Raw genomic sequence first — 23,625 nt, 5'->3', positions numbered from 1 at the left:
TTGGAAATAGTTTTAAAACCTGTAACAATTCTATCCAAATAGGTTGGATTCCTGCACCTTCACCTTACCTACCTCTTATGGATACTCAGGTTTATTTAGTTGTAATCTTTGTATGTATTTTTGTTAGAATTATTACTCTGTATAATATTATCTTTTAACAAAGCTGAGAGAAGAAAGGAAAATAAGTACTTATAGAGTTACACTCACCTGTTTGTTTACCATTTCTGATTCTTTTCATTTGTTTCTGTGGATTCAAGTTACCAAATGGTGCTATTTCCTTATTCCAATACAGCTTTGTTTCCACCTGCATCTTTTGTACTTCTAGTGTCAAATATATTACATATCTGTATGTTACAGGCCCCAACATATGATTATATACATCATCTTATGCAATTGTCTTTTAAACCAGTTAAGAAAGAAGAAATTAGCAACTATATTTTCTCTTACAATTACCTGTATAACTAACTATATTGCATACTTTGTTTTTATCATGTGAATTAAAATTAGTCTGGTGTCACTTGCTTTTAGCCTGAAGAGCTTCCTTTAATATTTTTTGTAAGACAGATCTGCTAGGAACAAATTATCTCAGTTTTTGTTTACCTGAAAATGTCTTGATTTCCCCTCAGATTTTCTTTCAGATCCTTTATTAGGATGTTGAAATTTTCTCTAGAGACTTTGTATACTTTCAGTGATGTTAGATTCACCTTTATTTTTAGATTGATTTTTTTTTAAGGGTGCACCACACAACGTGCAGGATCTTATTTCCCCAACCAGGGATCAAACCTGTCCCCCTTGCATTGGGAGTGCAGACTCTTAACCACTGGACTGCCAGGGAAGTCCCTCGTCTCCATTTTTAAAAGATAGTTTTGCTAGATATAAGATTTTTGGTTCACTTTTTTTTCTCTCATCACTTTGAATATGTTGTCCTGCTGCCTTCTAGCATTCACTGTTTCTGATGAAAAGTCAGATGTTTTTTATTGGGTTGCCCTTGTACACAGTGAGACACTTGTTTCTCTTGCTGTTTTCAAGACCTTGTCTTTCACAGTTTTGACTACAGTGTATCTGGGTGTGGATCTCTTTGAGTTTATCCTACTTGGAATTTATTTAACTTCTTGGATATGTAGATTCATTTAATCAAATTTGTGAAGTTTTCAGCAATGATTTCTTTCAGTATTTTTCTGCTGCTTTCCTCTCCTTTCAGGACTCCCATTATGAGTTGTGTTTGTTGGTGCACTTGATGGTGTCCCACATTTCTTTGAGGCTCTGTTCATTTTTCTTCATTCTTTTTTCTCTCTGTTCTTCAGTTTGCATAATCCCTATTGATCTGTCTACAAGTTTACTGATTCTTTCTTCCACTTAAATTTCCTGTTGGGGGCCCCTTCAGTGAATTTTTAATTTTGGTTATTATGCTTTTTAAGTCCAGAATTTCCATTTGCTTCTTCTTTGGTAATTCCTGACTTTTCATTGATATTCTGTATTTGATGATGCATTGTAGTTATACCTTTAATTTGTTAAGTATGGTTTCCCTTAGTTCTTTGAACATATGTATAATAGCAGTTTTCAAGTCTTTGTCTCCAAAGTCCAATACCTGGGTCCTTTCAAAGGCAGTTACTTGGTGCCTGCTGTTTCTCCTGTATACAGATCACACTGTCCTATTTCTTTGCATGTTTTGTATTTTTTGTTACTGACAACTAGACATTTTAGATAATGTAGCAACTCTGGATACTGACTTTTCTCCCTCCTGCCTCTGAAACTTGTTCCTGTTTGCTGGTTTATTTGTTTAGTGACTTTGCTGAACTAGTTCAGTGAAGCCTATTTCCTCCAGTGTGCAGCCTCTGATGTCACTCCTCAGAAGGTGCAGCCTTGAACATGCACACAGCTACCCTAACCCTCCCATCCCCACCTGGGGATGACAGTGGTTATAGCTGGGCTCTCTTTGACTGTATCTTTCCCCAGTTTCCCTGTTAAGTTTCTGACTGATCTTCCTCTATTGATATTACATCCAGTTGTTAGTCTCCCCTAATTGTTAGCTGATTGCTTTATTGTTTTTGCCAATCACCGGAGACATAAATGTTGCACAGTCTAATATCATTAACATTGGGCTTCTTTGCAGGGGTAGTTTTTAAAGCTGATCTTTAAGGTTCACTCTGACCACAGGAAGCCTTTCATAACTCTCTCTTCCCCTGTTTCTCTTTGTTAAACTTCTGGCTTGTCTACCTTTCACCCATTGCTATCATGGAGCTACCAGCCTCCTCTTAATTTCTTGCCATAAAAATCTCCATTGTCTTTGACAGTGCCTGTAGGTTTGAACTTCTCCATGCTATGTTTCACATAAAGTCAGTCCCCTTAGGGAGAGCTGCAAAGCTCTCTGTTCTTACAGCATGCCTCTACCCTAGGCAGAGCCTCTGCACCACCGCTCCAGAGCTGGCGAGTCGGGGGTAGCAGCCTGCCTCTCTCAGAGTGATACTCTGCTATGAGCGAGCGGGGTGCTGGGCAAGGGTAGCAGTCCCTGATCTTCTCAGCTTGCCTCTCTTGGCATGGAGCCTTTGCCCTATGTGAGCTGGGACATAGATGATCAGGGCCCAGTATTCTTGACCTATTTCATCCAAGATAGAGCTTCTGCCATACAAGTGGGAACACGGTGGAGAAATGGAGCCCTGGTCCTCTTGACCATGCTTGCCTGGAATAGAGCTTCTACAGGACAGGGCTGTGGGGAATGAGGATGCTGGTGGCTTAGCCTGCTCAGGGAGAAACTGCCACCCTAGACTTGAAGCTGAGGGTGGGAGGGGGTCCCATCTTCTTGGCTATGCCCATCCAGAGTAGAATTGTCACTCTGGGCTCAAGGGTAGGGGAAGAGCAGGTTATAGCTCAAATACTAGAGTCTCAGTCTTTTTATCAAGATTTAATCAATTTTCTCGAGTAAAGGTTTCTCCATTTGCTGTATGTTCTTAAGACAACTTACAGAGACTTTAAATGGTTTTTTAAAAATATTTGTTACGAGTTATGTTTTTCTGGGGAGGGGATCTGAGGAGCTCCACACACCTCCAGCCTAGCTCTAACTTTTTGAAAATAGCAAATTCTATTTCTTCAAGGATTTTTTTTTTTTTTTTTTTTTTACCTTCTGGACTTCACTGATTCACACAGCTCTTTTCTCCCTCTTAGTCTGAACTGGGAAATCTTTTACCATAAACTCGACCATTTTCAGGTAGAAGAGCAAGCAGTTTAACTTCTGAGTGTATAAATGGCATTTAATTTAATTAACTTTAGCAACATGGCTTTCTTGTTATAGATGATGGAGAAATTCATCTCTAACCTACCAAAACCTTACTTTGCTGGGCACTTTGAACCTGTCTTTGAGAATTTGAAGATATTACTAGAGGGGGAAGGGTCTTTGTTCCTCCTATTCCCCAGTTATCACCAGCACACCAAAAATTTTGCTACTTCTCTTTGTAACAGACTGACATTTGTAGTTTGAGGTGTTTAACCCCAATATCTAGTGTCCACAGGGACAGTATCCAGCTGCTGTTTTGCAGCAGGGTAAGTACTCTCATCAAACCTATTATCAGGAATCATGAAACATCAGGAAGCTTAGTGTTAGACAAGGGTTGGCCCACCACCTGTTTTGGTATGACCTGTGAGCTCCCATTGGGCTTTACAGTTTTAAATGCTTGGAAAAAAATCAGAAGATGAAGAATACTTCAGGACATGTGAAAATATGAAATTCAAATTTGTGCCCATAAATAAAGTTTTATGCTTGTGTGTTTACATGTTGTCTGCAGCTGCTTTCATGCTGTAACAGCAGAGTCGAGTAGTTGCAGTAGAAATTATATGGCTCACAAAACCAGAAATATTTACCATCTGGCCTTTGACAGAAAAAGTTTGCTGACAGTCTCAAATATGGTTGAGTGGGGCATCACTAGTCATTTTTGCTTAACAAATTATTTTAGGGCCTAAAGACATGTCGTGACAGGGCTACAGATGCCCTAGAAGATACGAAAGAGGGAGAGAATTGCAGGACAATTATTTGTATTTTGAATTTAGATAGAATTAAGAATGCCACCTGTCCTTGTGTAAGCAAATCTTATTCAAAAGGAAAACTTTAAAATGTCTGTCACATATTTGTTCTAAGCTAGTTCCCCAATGTGGAAAGTTTTCCCAAGACTTCTGTTTGATCTGAGATTGTAGCATTCTGACAGTTGTCTCTGTGATGAATGAATTTCTTTTTAATTTAGATGAAACTGTATTGCTTCTTTGACTTCTCATTCTTGGTGAAAGTGTACTTCCCAAGGTTATGTCTGCATTACGCCAAAATTCCTAGATAACTCCCTTAGTTTAAAAAATTAAAGGGAAGAAGTCGGATGAATTATTTCTGGCATCATGTAAGTTCTTTAAAACTTAGTGAAGATGAAGGAATTAGAGAGTCTGAAATTTTAACCTAGTTGCTTTTTATGACAGTATAGACAAAAGATTGACTATGATAGAAGAATGTCATATAAAAACATATTTTAGTCCTCCAAATATGCTAAAAACTGAGCATGGGCTTAATGCTATTTAAAGGTGGTGTTTATGCTTTACAAAGGATTACAATTTGACTGTGAGTCATGATTATTCCATAGAAAAAAGATACTGTTTTACTTGAGTATTGTTTGACAATATAAAAAATTTTAAACAGATCCTTTTTTTCAAAACATCTCTGAAACTAATCATATTTATTAATATCTGCTTCCTGCAAAACAGTTTTTACTCAACAGAGTTTATAAATAGTTCACCTGTGGTTAAATTATCAAATAACAAGGCTTTTCCACCTATGCTGAAAGAAAGAAAATAAGCCTTTACATTGTAATCCTTGGTTATCATTGGCTGAAGTTCCCTCTGATTTGGGGGGATATGTAATGAAATGATGTAATTTCTGAGACTTAAAACCCTAAAATCTTTGCTGATGAAGTTCAGAAACATATACAGATCAGTTCAGCGTTTGAAACCAAATTTTTGTCTTATGTCCATGTGTTAGAGCTTGTGAAATTGAGTGGTTTCCTGTTTTGCGTATGATAGATTCATAGTCGTATTGTGCAAGTTGTTCATCGTCATTTTCTCCTTTCGTGTCCCACCAAGGTTCCACCTGCCCAAGTCCACAGCTGTGCTTCTGCATCAATTATTTCGTGAAACATTTTTGTTTCTTTTTCCCAGGCATCTAGTGGAATTATTATTTCATCCCATACATCATGACACCATGCGCTGATTATTTTTGCTGCGAGAGTGACGCCCAGAGACGTGCCTCGGAGTACATGCAGCCCAACTGGGACACCATCCTGGGTCCGCTGTGTGTGCCCCTGGTGGACAGATTTACTAGCCTCCTCAAGGACATCCATGTGACCTCATGGTAATTCCCATCAACCGTCAACAACGCTGGGAGCTTTGCCAGAGTTTCCCTTTCACATCCATGGAGGTGACGTAACTTCAAGAGACCTTAGTGCCCAGAGAGTGGGGAACCCCGACCAATTATTTTGAAGTCATCCTGGAATCCAGTGTTCCTTACTGGCTCACTAAGTTGGGCCGTTGAGGTGTAACCGAAAGAGAATAAAACTGGAGTTGAGGTCAGGGTTGAGCTTGTGTTTGGCTCCAACTCCCTGTGTGACCTTGACAAATAACTTTTCTGTAGCTGTTTTCTCATCTAGAAAATAAGGAACTTAAGCCACTGATTTTCTTTCATGCTCTTTCAACTCTGAGATTCTGTGTTTCAAGGTCATTTCTGAACGTGATTTCCTCCCTACTACCAATCAGCTGTTAAGGTTGTTAAAATGCGTCAGCAAAGTCATTCCAACCGTAAGTCCTTGTGCTGTAAAAGTTGGGATGTACTTAGTCAAGCTGAAGCCATCCTGACCTTGGCGTGTCCTGTGACGTGTTCTTGGTAGATTTATGTCGGAGAAGGTGTGGAGTAGTGATTCAAGAGTTGACAGGTTTGGGTTTGGATCCTAGCTCAGGCGATTCTTCACAGTGTAGCCTTGGAACAGTTAGCTCACCTCTTTGAGCCTCAGTGCTCAAGAAACCAGTCCTTTAAACATCCCTGTTCTAAAACTTGAAGGCAGAAAAATTCTTCTTCTAAACCAAAGGATCCAGTTTTGGGGTTTTTTTCTTGCCTGCGGCCAATTTAAAGAATTTATTCCTGAAAGTTACGTCTCAAGAAGGATTTGTCCTTCCAAAACAAATGAAAATCCGAAGCACTGGCAGAACTGACTTAAAATGAGATGTAAGGGACCACACGTCCCTGTGGCTTGCATTGTGACTCCCCGAACTGTGGAGCGTTACTACTGTAGGGTTGGTGTGAGGTGCACACTTGTTAACAGTCTGTTCTCTTTTTCTATCCTGTCACCTCTTCTCTGGACACAGAGTTTCTGCTACAGATTGTAATGGGAAAAGAAGACTGGAAACCCAGACATATGTGACCACATGCCAACATAGAAAGCAAATGGGAGACCTTTTGCAACACATCCCTGGAAAGCCTCTTTCAGTCCCCCCTTGCTAACTATTGTCTTATTGCACAGTGAACATTTTAGTGAAGCTCAGGGAGAGAACTCTCTCAGTATCATCTTTTCAGGTCTGACAAGCAAGTAGGCTAGCTTGAGTCTGCTAGATGAGCAGGGTCTTTGCAAGAAGTAGATTCAAGTTTGTTTCTCATTCACTTCATGTATGTTTCAGTAGGAAAACAACTCGTTTGATTTGGTTTAATTTCAGAGAACTTGAAATACCTGTTAGTTGATTCCACTCCTTGAACTACCGGATACCTGGCAAGGGTTAATGAGAGGGTAAATGGGGCTTATGGTTTAAAACATCTGTAACAGGGATGGCAGATAAATTTTCAGCTCAAGTACCAACTTTGATAGATTGATGAAGACTACCCAGAGCCCTGTGAGGAAAAGGGGTTTGAAGCTATTTCTTTTTTTTTTTAATCTTTAAAAAATTTTATTTATTTATTTATTTTCGGCTGTATTGGGTCTTTGTTGCTGTGCACGGGCTTTCTCTTGTCACGGCGAGCGGGGGCTACTCTTCATTGCGGTGTGCGGGCTTCTCATTGCAGTGGCTTCTCTTGTTGTGGAGCACGGGCTCTAGGCACACAGGCTTCAGTAGTTGCGGTGCGTGGGCTCAGTAGTTGTGGCGGGCAGGCTTAGTTGCTCTGCGGCGTGTGGGATCTTCCAAGACCAGGGCTCGAACCCGTGTCCCCTGCATTGGCAGGTGGATTCTTAACCACTGCACCACCAGGGAAGTCCCTGAAGCCATTTCTAAGTCCACATTGATTAGCAACATCTTCCCTGGTTACCAGAGGCAGAAATGGCTGCATGTTTATTACATATATGATGTCTCCAAGCCATAATTAATTCAGTGTTTTGTTCATTTACTTACAAGTTACCATTCTTATTAGGTTTCTTAGTTTATTAAAACTATTTTTCAGGGGCTTCCCTGGTGGCGCAGTGGTTGAGAGTCCGCCTGCTGATGCAGGGGACACGGGTTCGTGCCCCGGTCCTGGAAGATCCCACATGCTGCGGAGCAGCTGGGCCCGTGAGCCATGGCCGCTGAGCCTGCGCGTCCGGAGCCTGTGCTCCGCAACGGGAGAGGCCACAACGGTGAGAGGCCCGCATACCACACACACACACACACACACACAAAACTATTTTTCAGAATTACCCTTGAAAACAAGTCTAAACTAAAGTATAAATTTTTTACTTGTCAGGCTGAACTAATAATACTTTAATAGCTTTGATGCCTTTATAGTCCAGCAAATGGACAATGGCTGTCACCCAACTTAATGACTCATTTGATTAATCATAGAATTTTAAACATTAGTAGAATCTCCTAATTTGCTCATCATTGGGGTAATAAGCAATAGACAAACAAGGAAACAAAAATTAAAGCAATGCACTGATAATTTTATCAGAGCACTTTCTGTGGGACATCGCTTAATTCCTGAAATGTTCATTGAGATCTTATTATAAGCATTGGACCAGGCTGTGTACAGTAAACACTTTTTTTGACATAGTTTTATAACTATTAAAAGTGACATTTGTTATTCTTAGGTGTTGTTTTTCATTCTCTGAAGAGTTTACTTACTGAACCTATTCTTTTTAATAAACAGCCTAATTTTACTGCCTACAGTTAAAACATTTGAGCTGCTTAATGGGTTGACAGTATTACAGCTTGGCAATGCCCAGTCTCCATAAAAAAAAAAATTACTTGGAGCGTAGACAACATATTTAAGTCAATCTATGGTCATTGTAAGTTGGCCTCTGTATACCAAATTCGGTCATTTTTAAAGATTTTAAACCAAATACCAGATACTAGCATTGGTTCTTTGAGGGGCTATGGTGAGACATTCCAGTGTGGATTTAAACTGCTCGAAATGTCATACATCCCTATTATTATCTAGACGCCCACATGAAGGAAGTTTTATGTCTTATATTTGCTTACAGAAAAGCACTCTGGGGCTTCCCTGGTGGCGCAGTGGTTGAGAGTCCACCTGCCGATGCAGGGGACACAGGTTCGTGCCCCGGTCCGGGAGGATCCCACATGCCCCGGAGCGGCTGGGTCCGTGAGCCATGGCTGCTGAGCCTGCGCGTCCGGAGCCTGTGCTCCGCAGTGGGAGAGGCCACAACAGTGAGAGGCTCACACACCGCAAAAAAAAAAGAAAAAAGAAAAGAAAAGCACTCTGGCTGTCAAAAATGACAAGGGGAGTATGGGGTAAAAGGCCGAGGTTGCCCGTAAGCGTCCAGGCACAGCTTCTTGGATTGCTCGTGGACACATCCAGGTTCTGGCTCTCGACCAGCTGCAGAAAGCTTTGTGATTACTAGCTTGGGACACCTGATAGATACATTTTAAAGAAGTTCTCATTTTACTCTGTTTCATGGCTTTGGAGTTTTGTTCAGCTTTGTGAAAATCTCTTAACCATGGGGGAAATTACTATTCAAATAAGGTACTTTCTTGTCGTCTTTGTGTTTGAAAATACCAGAGAGAGGGGGATGGGCTGGGGTGGGTAGCAAGTCCTGTGGGTCATCCAGATACATATGGGGTCAAGTTTGAAAATATTTTCAAGGTCATAATGAACTGATATTTCTTTGTTACTGTTTAGTGGTGAGTTTTTGCAGGATGTCACTCACAAATAGGACATGTCTCCTGTTTGCTGATGCAGGGAGTCTGAGGTCTGGGCGAGGCCCCCATGTGTTAGCCTAAGTCCTGTCAACGAGAACCAAGTTTGTTTGAGCTGCTAAGGGCAACACAATTCCTGGATGCACATGGATGCGACTGGAGGTTTTCTTGTTTTCCTCTCCAGTGCTTATTACAAAGAAACCTTGTTAAATGACATCCGGAGAGCCAGAGGGAAATACCAGGGTGATGCACTGACGAAGGAGCTGGCTCGCATCAAGCTCCGCACGGACAATACCAACGTTCTGACCTCAGACATCGTCATTAATTTACTGCTGTCCTATCGTGATATCCAGGTATGAAATATGCTTGTCTGAGGCTATCACACTTCTTCCTTGACATGAGGAATTTCTCATATGAAGTACTCTTACACTAGGTGTACGGTTAGGTAACTGTTTTACAGACAAAATAGGGATGTGGCTAGGTCATAGGTCACCTCGCATATCTGTTGTGGTGGAAGTATTGAAGAAGGTTTTGTCATATCAGAAGGCCACTCCAGCAAAATCTCAGAAACAGTACTGCTTAATAAAAGGAATTAGAACTAAACAGTTTATATGCACTTAGTGTTAGGCGTTGTTCCAAGCCCTTTGCAAGTCCTAATTCACTTAATTCTCTTCATAAGCCTATGGGGTGTACACTTAGATTATCTCCATTTTACAAATGAGGAACATGAGGTTCAGAGAAGTTAAGTAACTTGCCTAAGGTCACACAGCAGTTGGCAAAGTCACGATTCAAACTGAGGCAACCGGCTCTGTCCTCTTTGCTGTTAACTCCTCTGCTACTTCCTTTAGGCCTTTGTCACTTCCTTCTTTGTTTACCACTACCTATTAGTGAAAGGGAGAGCAGGAGTAGCAGAGGCAAGTCCAGGACCCAGGGAATGCAAGGGTTTATTCTAAGACAAGTGACAGAGGCTTCTGGAGAGTTCTTGAGACAGGGTTTGTAGAATATGGTACCATGGAGGAAATCAGTCGTTTCCTCCCTCCAAGTTTAATGCTGTGGAGCCATTTCTAAGGACGTCTTGCCTTACTTTCCTTTGGAGGAACACAGGGCAATGTACATAACCTGCAGAATTCTACAAAGCCATATTGGAGGTTGTTGGCCACGGGTCTTTAAATCTGAACGAGAGAGGCTTCCGTTTATGACCTGAACCAAGAACAGAGTCAACCACTTAAGGAACTCGTGCCCCTGGTGATAAACAGATGCATCTAATTGATTTTAATAGCAGGTGCTATTAGGAATTATGATGATTAAATTATGCCCCATGGAACAAGAGAACGGGAGTGACCTTTTTTGAAGTTTTTCTTCTGTTGAGCTGCAGGCTTCCTTCTGCCCTTGCTTTCACACATCTCTCCTCTTTATAACCTTCCATTGGTGGGACTCTCGGGCTCAAGGGTGAGCCAGAAGCTTCTTGCAGTACTCTGCCTTCCCTGTCCCTGGGTAGCAGAACTGAGGTGTAAAGCCACAAAACAGACCTGAGATTTCAGTGGGAAGTCCTCATCTGCTAACTGTGGCTGGCTGTCAGCGAGTTGGCCCGAAAGGATTGTAAGCGCTGCTGAAAGGGTAGCACATGGCCCTGCTCGGAGGGGACACAGCTCAGACAAACACGGTAGCAATTTCTCCCTGGGTAATTATGCAGTTTAGAGCTATGCTTCTCAAGCGGGGGACATGTGGCAGTATCTGGAGACATACTTGGTTATCACAGCTCGAGGAGGGAGGGGGAAGTGCTCCTGGCATCTAGTGGGTCAAGGCCACGGATGCCGCTTAACATCCCGCGATACACAGCACAGCCCCCACCGTAAAGAATGATCCAGCCCCTAAATGTCAGGAGTACCAAGGTTGAGAAATTCTGGTTTAGATGAATGTGATTGTTTCTGACAAAAAAGGAAGGATTGGCATGTTTCCCCCCCTTTACGTGGCAGATAACTCTAAGATTTCCTACATGTTTATGTCCCGTTCATTTTAACCCACAGCCCTGCTGGTGTTAACTCTCCTACACTCAAAACGTGGTAGCTTCTCCTGGCTGCTGGGCTCATTTGTTTTGTTTTATCGTCTTTGAATCTAACTTCCTTTCCCTGGTCCTTTTGTGACCTCTGATAGCAGGGATTCTTTCTCTGTCTTCTCTCTCATCCACCTTGTTGTTTTTAATCTCATTGCTATTCTTTTAAGGGCTTTAACGTCACTAAATGCTGCCTGTAGGGAAAGGCTTCTATTTAAATGCTGAGGTGGTCTCATGTTCGTAACTGTTCAAAAAAACCTGCAAAGAGCTGTGTTTCCTGTCTTTCTCACCTTGGGACCTCTTGCCAACAGGACTATGATGCAATGGTGAAGCTGGTAGAAACACTGGAAATGCTGCCGACGTGTGATTTGGCTGACCAGCATAACATTAAATTCCACTATGTGTTTGCACTGAATAGGTAAGAGTGATAATATGCGTATAGAGTTTTGAAACATGCCAGCTGTTAAATTGTTTCCTTCTTTCATTCAGCCCTCATTGAGAATGAGCCAGATCATGAGCTGAATGCTAAAGTTAAGAAAATGGACATGGCATGATCTTAACCTCCAGGGACTTTGTCTTTGGAACATATATTCTAGCTCCGAGATCACACATGTAACTAAATACTTACAGCTCAGAATTATAAATATATTAATGAATATCAAAGCATAGTAGAGGGAGGAAGGCACTTTGCTTTGGGGTTTTAAAGAAGCTTCTCTGGGTCTTTGGGGCTGGTTTTTTTTTTTTTCCCCAACATCTTTATTGGAGTATAATTGCACTACAGTGGTGTGTTAGCTTCTGCTGTATAACAAAGTGAAACAGCCATAGTTACACACATATCCCCATATCCCCTCCCTCTTGCGTCTCCCTCCCACCCTCCCTATCCCACCCCTCTAGGTGGTCACAAAGCACCAAGCTGATCTACCTGTGCGATGCGGCTGCTTCCCACTAGCTATCTATTTTACATTTGGTAGTGTATATATATCCATGCCACTCTCTCACTTCGTCCCAGCTTCCCCTTCCCCTCCCCGTGTCCTCAGGTCCAGTCTCCACATCTGCGTCTTTATTCATGTCCTGCCCCTAGGTTCTTCAGAACCTTTTTTTTTTTTTAGATTCCATATATATGTGTTAGCATGCGGTATTTGTTTTTCTCTTTTTGACTTACTTCACTCTGTATGACAGACTCTAGGTCCATCCACCTCACTACAAATAACTCAATTTCATTTCCTTTTATGGCTGAGTAATATTCCATTGTATATATGTGCCACATCTTCTTTATCCATTCATCTGTCGATGGACGCTTAGGTTGCTTCCATGTCCTGGCTATTGTAAATAGAGCTACAGTGAACATTGTGGTACATGACTCTTTTTGAATTATGGTTTTCTCAGGGTATATGCCCAGTAGTGGGATTGCTGGGTCGTATGGTAGTTCTATTTTTAGTTTTTTAAGGAACCTCCATACTGTTCTCCATAGTGGCTGTATCAGTTTACATCCCACCAACAGTGCAAGAGGGCTCCCTTTTCTCCACACCCTCTCCAGCATTTATTGTTTGTAGACTTTTTGATAATGGCCATTCTGACCCGTGTGAGGTGATACCTCATTGTAGTTTTGATTTGCATTTCTCAAATGATCAGTGATGTTGAACATCCTTTCATGTGTTTGTTGGCAATCTGTATATCTTCTCTGGAGAAATGTCTGTTTAGGTCTTCTGTCCATTTTGGGATTGGGTGGTTTGTTTTTTTGATATTGAGCTGCATGAGCTGCTTGTATATTTTGGAGGTTAATCCTTTGTCCATTGCTTCATTTGCAGATATTTTCTCCCATTCTGAGGGTTGTCTTTTGGTCTTGTTTATGGTTTCCTTTGCTGTGCAGAAAGCTTTGAAGTTTCATTAGGTCCCATTTGTTTATTTTTGTTTTTATTTCCATTTTTCTAGGAGTTGGGTCAAAAAGGATCTTGCTGTGTTTTATGTCATAGAGTGTTCTGCCTATATTTTCCTCTAAGAGTTTTATAGTGTCCAGTCTTACATTTAGGTCTTTAATCCGTTTTTTTTTTTTTTGTGGTACGTGGGCCTCTCACTGCCGTGGCCTCTCCCATTGCAGAGCACAGGCTCCGGACGCACAGGCCCAGCGGCCATGGCTCACCGGCCCAGCCGTTCCGTGGCATGTGGGATCTTCCCGGACCGGGGCATGAACCTGCATCCCCTGCATGGGCAGGCGGACTCTCAACCACTGCGCCACCAGGGAAGCCCCCTTTAATCCGTTTTGAGTTTATTTTTGTGGATGGTGTTAGTAAGTGTTCTAATTTCATTCTTTTATATGTAGCTGTCCAGTCTTCCCAACACCACTTATTTAAGAGGCTTTCTTTTCTCCATTGTATATTCTTGCCTCCTTTGTCAAAGATAAGGTGACCATATATGTGCGTGGGTTTATCTCTGGGCTTTCTATCCTCTTCCATTGATCTATATTTCTGTTTTTGTGCCAGTATCATACTGTCTTGATTACTGTAGCTTTGTAGTATAGTATATTCCTCCAGCTCCAGTTTTCCTTCTCAACATTGCTTTGGCTATTCAGGGTCTTTTGTGTTTCCATATAAATTGTGAAATTTTTGTTCTAGTTCTGTGAAAAATGCCATTGGTAGTTTGATAGGGATTGCATTGAATCTGTAGATTGCTTTGGGTAGTAAAGTCATTTTCACAATGTTGGTAATTCCAATCCAAGAACATGGTATATCTCTCCATCTGTTTATATCATCTTTAATTTCTTTCATCATTGTCTTATAATTTTCTCCCTATAGGTCTTTTGTCTCCTTAGGTAGGTTTATTCCTAGGTATTTTATTTTTTGCAATGGTAAATGGGAGTGTTTCCTTAATTTCTGTTTCAGATTTTTCATCATTAGTGTATAGAATGCAAGAAATTTCTGTGCATTAATTTTTTTCCTGCTAGTCTACCAAATTCATTGATTAGCTCTAGTAGTTTTCTGGTAGCATCTTTAGGATTCTCTATGTATCATATCATGTCATCTACAAAGAGTGACAGTTTTACTTCTTCTTTTCCAATTTGGATTCCTTTTATTTCTTTTTCTTTTCTGATTGCTGTGGCCAAAACTTCCAAAACTATGTTGAATAAGAGTGGCGAGAGTGGGCAACCTTGTCTTGTTCCTGATCTCAGTGGAAATGGTTTCAGTTTTTCACCATTGAGAACGATGTTGGCTGTGGGTTTGTCATATATGGCCTTTATTATGTTGAAGTAAGTTCCCTCTATGCCTACTTTCTGGAGCGACTTATCATATGTGGGTGTTGAATTTTGTCAAAAGCTTTTTCTGCATCTATTGAGGTGATCATATGGTTTTTCTCCTCCAGTTTGTTAACATCGTTTATCACATTGATGGATTTGCATATATTGAAGAATCCTTGCATTCCTGGGATAAACCCCACTTGATCATGGTATATGATCCTTTTAATGTGCTGTTGGAATCTTGGTTGTAGGTTTTTCCCTTTCATCACTTTAAGAATGTTCTGCCGCTCCCTTCTGGCTTTCAGAGTTTCTGCTGAAAGATCAGCTGTTAACATTATGGGGATTCCCTTGTATGTTATTTGTTGCTTTTCCCTTGCTGCTTTTTTTTTTTTTTTTTTTGCAGTATGTGGGCCTCTCACTGTTGTAGCCTCTCCCGTTGTGGAGCACAGGCTCCGGACACGCAGGCTCAGCAGCCATGGCTCACGGGCCCAGACGCTCCACGGCATGTGGGATCTTCCTGGACTGGGGCATGAACCCATGTCCCCTGCATCAGCAGGCGGACTCTCAACCACTGTGCCACCAGGGAAGCCCCTCCATTGCTGCTTTTAATATTTTTTCTTTTTATTTAATTATTATTATTATTATTTAAAATTTATTTTTGGCTGCGTTGGGTCTTCATTGCTGCATGCAGCCTTTCTCTAGTTGCGGTGAGCGGGGGCTACACTTCGTTGCTGTGCACAGGCTTCTGATTGTTGTGGCTTCTCTTGTTGTGGAGCGTGGGCTCTAGGCACGCGGGCTTCAGTAGTTGCAGCACACTGGCTCAGTAGTTGTGGCTCACGGGGTCTAGAGTACAGGCTCAGTAGTTGTGGCACATGGGGGTTAGTTGCTCCACAGCATGTGTGATCTTCCTGGACCAGTGCTTGAACCCGTGTCCCCTGCATTGGCAGGCAGATTCTTAACCACTACACCACCAGGGAAGTCCTACATTTAATTTTTGATAGTTGATTAATGTGTGTGTTGGCATGTTTCTCCTTGAATTTATCCTGTATGGGACTCTCTGTGCTTCCTGGACTTGATTGACTGTTTCCTTTCCCATATTAAGGAAGTTTTCAAGTATAATCTCTTCAAATATTTTCTCAGACCCTTTCTTTTTCTTTTCTTCTTCTGGGACCCCTATAATTCGAATGTTGGTGAGTTTCATGTTGTCCCAGAGGTCTCTGAGACTGTCCTCAATTCTTTTCATTCTTTTCTCTTTATTCTGCTCTGCAGTAGGTATTTCCACTATTTTATCTTCCAGGTCACATATCCGTTCTTCTGCCTTAGTTATTCTGCTATTGATCCCTTCTAGAGAATTTTTAATTTCATTTATTGTGCTGTTCATCATTGTTTGTTTGCTCTTTAGTTCTTCTAGGTTCTTGTTAAATGTTTCTTGGATTTTTTCCATTCTATTTCCAAGATTTTGGATCATCTTTACTGTCATTACTGTGAATTCTTTTTCAGATAGACTACCTATTTCCTTTTCATTTGTTAGGTCTGGTGGGTTTTTACCTTGCTCCTTCATCTGCTGTGTATTTCTCTGTCTTCTCGTTCTGTGTAACTTACTGTGTTTGGGGTCTCCTTTTCGCAGGCTGCAGATTCGTAGTTCCCGTTGTTTTTGGTGTCTGCCCCAGTGGGTAAGGTTGGTTCAGTGGGTTGTGTAGGCTTCCTGGTGGAGGGGACTGGTGCCTGTGTTCTGGTGGATGAGGTTGGATCTTGTCTTTCTGGTGGGCAGGACTACATCAGGTGGTGTGTTTTGGGGTGTCTGTGAACTTATTATGATTTTAGGCAGCCTCTCTGCTAATGGGTGGGGTTGTTTTCCTGTCTTGCTAGTTGTTTGGCATGGGGTGTCCAGCACTGGAGCTTGCTGGTCATTGAGCGGAGCTGGGTCTTAGGGTTGAGACGGAGATCTCTGAGAGAGCTCTTGCCAATTGATATTACATGGGGCCAGGAGGTCTCTGGTGGTCCAATGTCCTGAACTCGGCTCTCCCACCTCAGCGGCTCAGGCCTGACAGCCGGCTGAAGCACCAAGACCCTGTCAGCCACACGGCTGGAGAACATGGGCTCTGAGTTGGGTGTCAGCCACTGCCCTGTTGTAGCTCTGTCTCAGCTTTCTCCAAAGGTCACCCAGATACATTGGGTTATTCCATCTTTCCTCAGAACTTGCACATGCTGGCCTGGGATTTGTAGATGTCCTCCTGATACTCTTCACTGAAATACCTTGCATTCTTGGTGGTGAGAGATATGCTAATAGTGTTGGTTCTCTTCAGTTCAGAGACTGGGACAGTCTGAGCCTTCATGTGGCCACGTCAGGAGCAGCTGGCCAACGGTCCCAGTGTGATAACATGTCAGATTCCAAGAAGGCTTTCTGCAGTGCCTGAGCAGTAGTCCCAAGCATCTGCTCTGCTCAACTGCAGCACTCTGACCAGGGAACTCGTTGGGACCCTCAAACAATGATTTCTGCTGGCCCTAGAGCCTGACTTGCCCACCTAGGCAAGGAGCTGAGGAGAGCATCTCCCAGCCCCATCTCACCAGAGGAGCGGACACCTGGGTGGGGCTGGGTTTGGGTTTTTTAAAATTAATTAATTTATTTGGTTTTTTAAATTTTTGGCTGTGCTGGGTCTTCGTTGCTGTGCACGGGCTTTCTCTAGTTGCAGTGAACGGGGGCCACTCTTCATTGCGGTGGCTTCTCCTGTTGCAGAGCACAGGCTCTGGGCTCACGGGCTTCAGTAGTTGTGGTTTGTGGGCTCTAGGCGCACATGCTCAGTAGTTGTGGTGCACAGGCTTAGTTGCTCCGCAGCATGTGGGATCTTCCCGGGCCAGGGATCGAACCCGTGACCCCTGCATAGGCAGGCGGACTCTTAACCACTGTGCCACCAGGGAAGCCCTGGGGCTGGGTTTTTATGATTTAGTAAAAAATTGCCTCATGGGCGGGATAGAGTGTGGGATGGGAGTGGTGAAAAGGCCATTCCACTTGGCCAGAAGTGTGAGCAGATAGTTCTTCATGTGCATTTTGCCTCTGGGAACATCCAGAACATGAGATGTAGGTGAAGTAAATGTCTGCAGTGAACAGAGTGTGGAGGGTGGGACTGTGTCGTGAAAGGACCTTGTGTACACAAATAAGGAGCTGAGAGTGTCTTGTAGGCTGGGTGGGTGGGGGCAGGTTTAACAACAGGATTAACGTTGTATGATGGGGAAAGAGGGTGCTGTCTTTATGTAGTAGTATAATCTGAACTTCGGAGCACAAATTACTGGGCTAGGTAGAGTATGTGAGACTTGGAAATTCCTGCCTGGAGACCATGAGCCTCAAAAGCTTATTGCTAGGGGTGTCAGCTGAGATGCTGTAGTAAAGAGCCCCCAAATGCAATGATTTAAATCAGATTGAAATTTCTCTTTTACATAGCAGTCTAGAGGTGAGTGGGCCAGGCTAGTGGCATAGTACTGCCCCAGGAGTTGTTCAGGGACCTAGCTTCTGACCATTTTGTAGCTCTTTCATTCCCAGGAGTGTTGTCCTCTTCTAGTTGAAGGTAGGTCACTGCTACTCTGTGTTCCAGCCTAATGAAAGGGGTAAAGAGTGGAAGCCCAGGGCAAACAGTTTCCTTTAAAGCAAGTAGAATTTGCGCATGCCACTTCCACTGACATTCTATCGGTGAGAACATAGTCACATGATCCCTATCTAGCTGTAAGGGAAGCTGGGAAATGTAGTCGCTAGCTGGGTGGCCATGTGCCCATTCAAACTCGGCTACTGTGGATTTAGAGGATAGCTAGGAGTCTGACACATCCAACTTCACAAAATCCGAGTTGCCTAAATGTCTTAGTCCTACAGTCACTCTTCCTCCCCAGTAAGATACAGGAAGAGAGGTGGCATTAGGTGAACATGGTGAGAACCACGCCCAAATGCACTTCCCACTGGGCCTGTCCTCTGCTGGGGCCAGGAATTGGTCATGTTTGAATCACATGGCAAAAAACTCTGGGAGGATATTCAAACATGGCTTGAGAACCAAAGAGTTCTGACATCTTCTTATCAACCTTCCACGGCCAACATCTTCCTCAGGGAATGAATATAGTGAGGGTCGATGGTAACCTGAGTTAGAGGACTTTTGGGTCTGATTTCTCAGAGGCTTTTCTTTGCTTCAGCAGCTGGGTTAAGCTGTAGATTGTGGACCTGCCACTGACAACACCTGCCCGACAGCAGCAACACGGAAACCCATGGCTTCAGGATTCTTGTAATGCATATGAGGCTACATCTCTCTTTTATATTAAAGTATGTAAAATGCACAGGCAGTGAAATGTGTAGATCTTTATACAAATTGATGAGTTTTAATAGATACACACATGTAAACAACACCCCTATCAAAATATACAACATTTCCACCACCCCCCAGAAAGTACCTTTGTGCCCCTTTGCAGGTAGTCCCCACCCCTCCATAGGCAGCCATTATTCATATATTGTAACCTCTGTCTCCATAGATGAGTTTTTCCTGTCCTTCAACTTCGTATAAATGTAATCACACAGCACGTACTCTTTTGTGTCTGGCTTCCTTCACTCAGCATTGTGTTTGTGAGATTCGTCCATGCTGTTGGATATGTCACTAGTTCATTCTTTCTCCTTGCTGTGGAATATTTTGTTGTGTGGATATGCCACAAGTGATTTATCCATTTTACTGCTGATAGACCTGTAGGTTGTTTCCAGTTTGGGGATACTAAGAACAGTCCTGCTGTGAGCATTCTTGTGCATGATTTTTGCACACATATGGACACATTTCTGTTGGGTACATAGCACGTGCTTGTGTCCTGCTGTATTAGATACCGGCAAATAGTGGTAGTCGGGATTTGGATTCCTTTTGGCAGAGGGGCTTCATGGTCTCTATGAAAACGTGCCTTCTCTCTCCCCAGCAGTCTTTAAACTCAGCATCCCAAGGCGGGGAACATTGGGAAGGGCATCTTCCTTAAGCCTGAAAAAAAAAGTTTTGTACCTCTCTTCCCTCAGAGTAGTGGGTTCTGCTTTTATTTATACTTAAATTATACTTGATCGATCCTTGACTGAACAAGGATTAATGACTTATCACTGGTGAAGTTTCTGGAAGAATGCCTGGCACACTTTAAGTGCTATTTTAAAAATGGTTCATTAAATTAAAACTAAGAGGGCCTTTTAAAGTGCTCACCACCAAATCTTTTCCCGGACCAAGCAGAGGTAATGGTTGTCAAGCAGAATGAAATAATCTGATTACCATCCACACAAAGTAATGAAAGAATAAAACATGTTTTGAAATGGAAAATCAGTATCTAAGAGAACCGGGTGTGGCAGGATGAAGTGATTCCTGGAGGATATATGTTTCCCATTTGGAAGCAGAATGGCTGGGATTGTTTGCCAGACAGCCACCTTTCTGATGACGGGTCTTTTCCTTCTAGTCTGATGGCTCCCTATTAGACAGTGGTTCTCTTCACTGCCAGGAGAACAGTCACCACAAATATGTATATTGAAGCTGGCCTCCTTAGTGCCAGGAACCTCATTTTCTCCAACCAACGAGGGATTTTCTGTAGAATTGCAATATTTGCTTCATTTATACATGCAATCTGATCCTGAATTTCACATCTTTGCTTTAGGTATAGTTTGGCCAGCTGTCAGCAGAGTCACAGTAGGATTTCACATTAGGTCCAGTTTTGAGAAAGTTTATGGAGATACCGTGTTTCTGTAAAGGGGAATATAGTGATGGGCAAATAATGAATTTTCCTGCATTACAGTTGACCATTAACTCTTAGGAAGTGGAACAAATGACGGCCATCAGTGTTACTAAAAGTTGACAGGAATGAATGATTTGACCCTTCGTGTATTAGGCAAGGGCTCCCTGTATTAGGAAAGCTGCCTTGAGTCGGCATCTTTGCCCGATAGCTTCCCTTTCACTGCCTTAGAAGGCCATTCAAAGCTACTTCAAGTTTCCACTGAGCCGTTAAATTGCTTGCCTCCCAATGGCGTGGAACCTTTATGAACAGTTTTTATTTGCTGTTACTTTTACAGACAGGATATTATTAGATATGCTAATGCAGCCAGAAGATCCTGACCAGGGATCCAGGCAGCAGGCAGAGGCATGGCCTGGAAGAAGAATAACAGAATTAAAGTCCTGGGTTTAAAAACAACAAAACTCACCTGTCTCAAAGCAGGACTGTACTCATATTCTCCTCCCTGCATCTTTGGGTCCAGACTGCCAGCCCTGGCAAAATTGAACTCATTGAATTACTCAGCAAGTGGAAGGGAAACTGAATGTGTGACACGTTTATTGGAATATGATGTGTCTCTCTGTGAGTTAAGGGGAGTGATGGAGAGAGGAAGATACTCTGTGGGCCCTAGAAACGTGTGTGGGTGGGAATATTAGATGAAAGTTACTGAATCCAGCCCACACCAAAGGGTCTGCAGGCTTGTTACAGAACCTACAGCAGTCAGCTCATCCTTGGCCTCTGGGCTGCCCAGCCAGGTCATTGCTCAGGTGGAGGGACGGTGAGAGCTTGTTGTCTCTGCAGTAACCACCAGCCTCCTTTTTTTGGGTTTCTTTTGTTTATATTCACGGTGTGATCTCACCATATGTTTATCTAAATAGCCATTTTTTATTACATGTTTGTAAAGAGTAGGAAAATGATGACATCACCCTACTTTTTTTCTATTTTTTTTTTAATTGAAATATAGTTGGTTTACAATGTTGTGTCAGTTTCAGGTGTACAGCAAAGTGATTTTATATATATATATATATACACACACACACATATATGTGTATATATATATAAATATACATGTATATATGTGTATGTATATACATATATATATTCTTTTTCAGATTCTTTTCCACTATGGGTTATTATAAAATATTGAGTATAGTTCCCTGTGCTATTCAGTAGGTCCTTGTTGTTTATCTATTTTATATATAGTACTGTGTATCTGTTAATCCCAAACTCCTAATTTATCCCTCCCCACCTTTTCCCTGTGGTAACCATAAATTAGTTTTCTGTGTCTGTGGGTCTGTTTGTGTTTTGTAAATAAGTTCATTTGTATCACTTTTTTAGATTCCACATAGAAGCAGTATAATGTGATACTTGTCTTTGTCTGGTTTACATAGGCCTACTTTTATAGTTCATTTCCCTTCAGCTACCTAAAACCATGTTGCAAAAGAAGGATACATATTTGTGGTGATTGTTTCCCTGGCATTGAGGAGAACCACAAAATCTGTGAATTTACAAGGAATCATGTAGTCCAGCGGTCCCCACCCTTTTTGGCACCAGGGACCGGTTTCATGGAAGACAGTTTTTCCATGGACCAGGGAGGCGGTGGGGAAGGGGGATGGTTCAGGCGGTAATGTGAGCGATGGGGAGCGATGGGGAGCGGGAGATGAAGCTCCACTCGCTCGTCCACTGCTCACCTCCTGTGCGGCCCCGTTCCTAACAGGCCATGGACCGGTATCGGTCCACGGCCTGGGGGTTGGGGACCCCTGATGTAGTCTAAATCCTTTATTTTAGAGAGGGGGAAGAAAGAAAGGCAAAGGCCCAAAATAAACTAGCTGGTCATTAAGAGTTCTGGGACCAGAAGTCCCCAATGTTAGCACAGTGCTCTATATACACTAATTTAATCAGATCATGGCATAATCAATGAAACTCTTCCCAGAAAGCTTTAGCTTATATTTTGTTTGCCCAATGGGCAACTAAAATAAACCATGGGCCTCTTGGAATTGTAGGGCCATTACTGTTATATGTCCTACTTTTTCATGTATGTTGAGAGCATCAGACAATAGCTGAATATTGAAGCCACTTTCATAATAAATACTTTTTATACCAAAAGACCAGTTGCTTTTTTTTTTTTTTTAATGAGAAGTGGACCATCTTATTATCTTCTGAGCAGTGGCCTGGCCAATAATACATATTTTCCTTTTGAAACATATTTATCCAAAGAACTTACCACTTCCATCTGTCCTCCTTCCTCCCCGCTGGCCTCTTTGAGCCTATGTTATCTACCTTTTCTGTCAAATTCCTGCTTCAGTTCCCTTTCTTTTGTCCTTCCTTCATTTACTGACTTATTTGTGTGTCAGTGGAAGGGCTTTGTGCTAAAGAAGGAGAGTTCGTTAGGGGTGACTCAAGTTAACGCATGATTTCAAAATGTAATCACGTGTGTATGTATTACATACTTGAACTTATACAGACAGGTGAACTTGTTCTCTTCATATTAATCATGCTGCAATGCTTTGCCTTGGACAATGCTGCCGTTATTCAGAATATCATTGTATCATTGGAGGGGGGGATTTTTTTCCTTCAGAATTGCTTTAAGAGTCATCTAACACGGTATATAGGAAATCAGTGTCATTACTGTGGGCTTTGAAGGCAAACAGACTTGGGTTTGAATTCCAGCTCCTATACTTAAGTCTTATGGCCATGGTCAAGCCACAAAATCTCCTGAAGCCACCTTCCTCATACGTAAAATGGGATACTAACATCTACCTTGCAGTAAGCTTTCCAGGGAGTAATCCTGGCATGAAGCAGGTGTTTGGCTGTGGCTAAGGCTGTGACTATTACTGTGTAGCTTGGTTACCCGTATTTTTACCAAGTGTAAGAGAAAACTTTTGACCATTTCCAAATATCAAAACTACTAGGAAAATAGAGATTTGCCACCAAGGAAGATAGTTTAGAGGAAGAAATTTCATAAAGCAATGTTGATAAAAGTGCTGTTAGCATGAAAACATCGCTGGGATAAGTAATGGTCCTCTGAGGTGATGATTTTGAATGAGACAAGGTTTGTTTGAGTGTAGATATTTGTAGGAAAAAGAATAGTGTTTAGTAAAATTCAGAGTTGATTACTTTATAACAGGTTTTTCAACTTTGCACTAGTGCCAACTAGAGCTGCGTAATTCTCTGTTTGGGAGGCCATCTTATATATTGTAGGGAGTTTAGCAAACTCCCAGTCTTTCCGCCCTAGGTGCCAGTAGCAACCCGACCCCCAAGTTGTGACAACCAGAAGTGTCTACAGACATTGCCAGGTGTCCCCTAGGGACAAAATCAGCCTTGCATGACACCACTGCTTTATAGGGAGTCATTCTGGTTGTGAAAAGAGCATATGTCAAAAAAAAAAAAAAAAAGAGCATATGCTTTGATGTTTGAATCACTTACCAGCAATATGATGTTGACAAGGTAA

At 42.2% G+C, this 23,625-nt stretch overlaps 1 protein-coding gene across 1 annotated transcript in view; it reads left to right on the top strand.

The window, feature by feature from the left end:
* The window catches only part of LOC132494191 (mitogen-activated protein kinase kinase kinase 15-like), a 121,386-nt gene that overhangs the window by 23,993 nt on the left and 73,768 nt on the right, over nucleotides 1–23,625 (top strand). Inside the window, 3 exon segments of the mRNA XM_060105212.1 lie at nucleotides 5,196–5,380; nucleotides 9,320–9,488; nucleotides 11,500–11,606. Of these exon segments, the coding sequence (XP_059961195.1) occupies nucleotides 5,196–5,380; nucleotides 9,320–9,488; nucleotides 11,500–11,606 (461 nt within the window).

The sequence above is a fragment of the Mesoplodon densirostris genome, chromosome 7 (genome assembly GCF_025265405.1).
Source record: "Mesoplodon densirostris isolate mMesDen1 chromosome 7, mMesDen1 primary haplotype, whole genome shotgun sequence".
In the NCBI taxonomy this organism is placed as follows: domain Eukaryota; kingdom Metazoa; phylum Chordata; class Mammalia; order Artiodactyla; family Ziphiidae; genus Mesoplodon; species Mesoplodon densirostris.
Note: the sequence above shows the minus strand (reverse complement) of the source record. Positions and strands in the feature narration are given on the sequence as shown.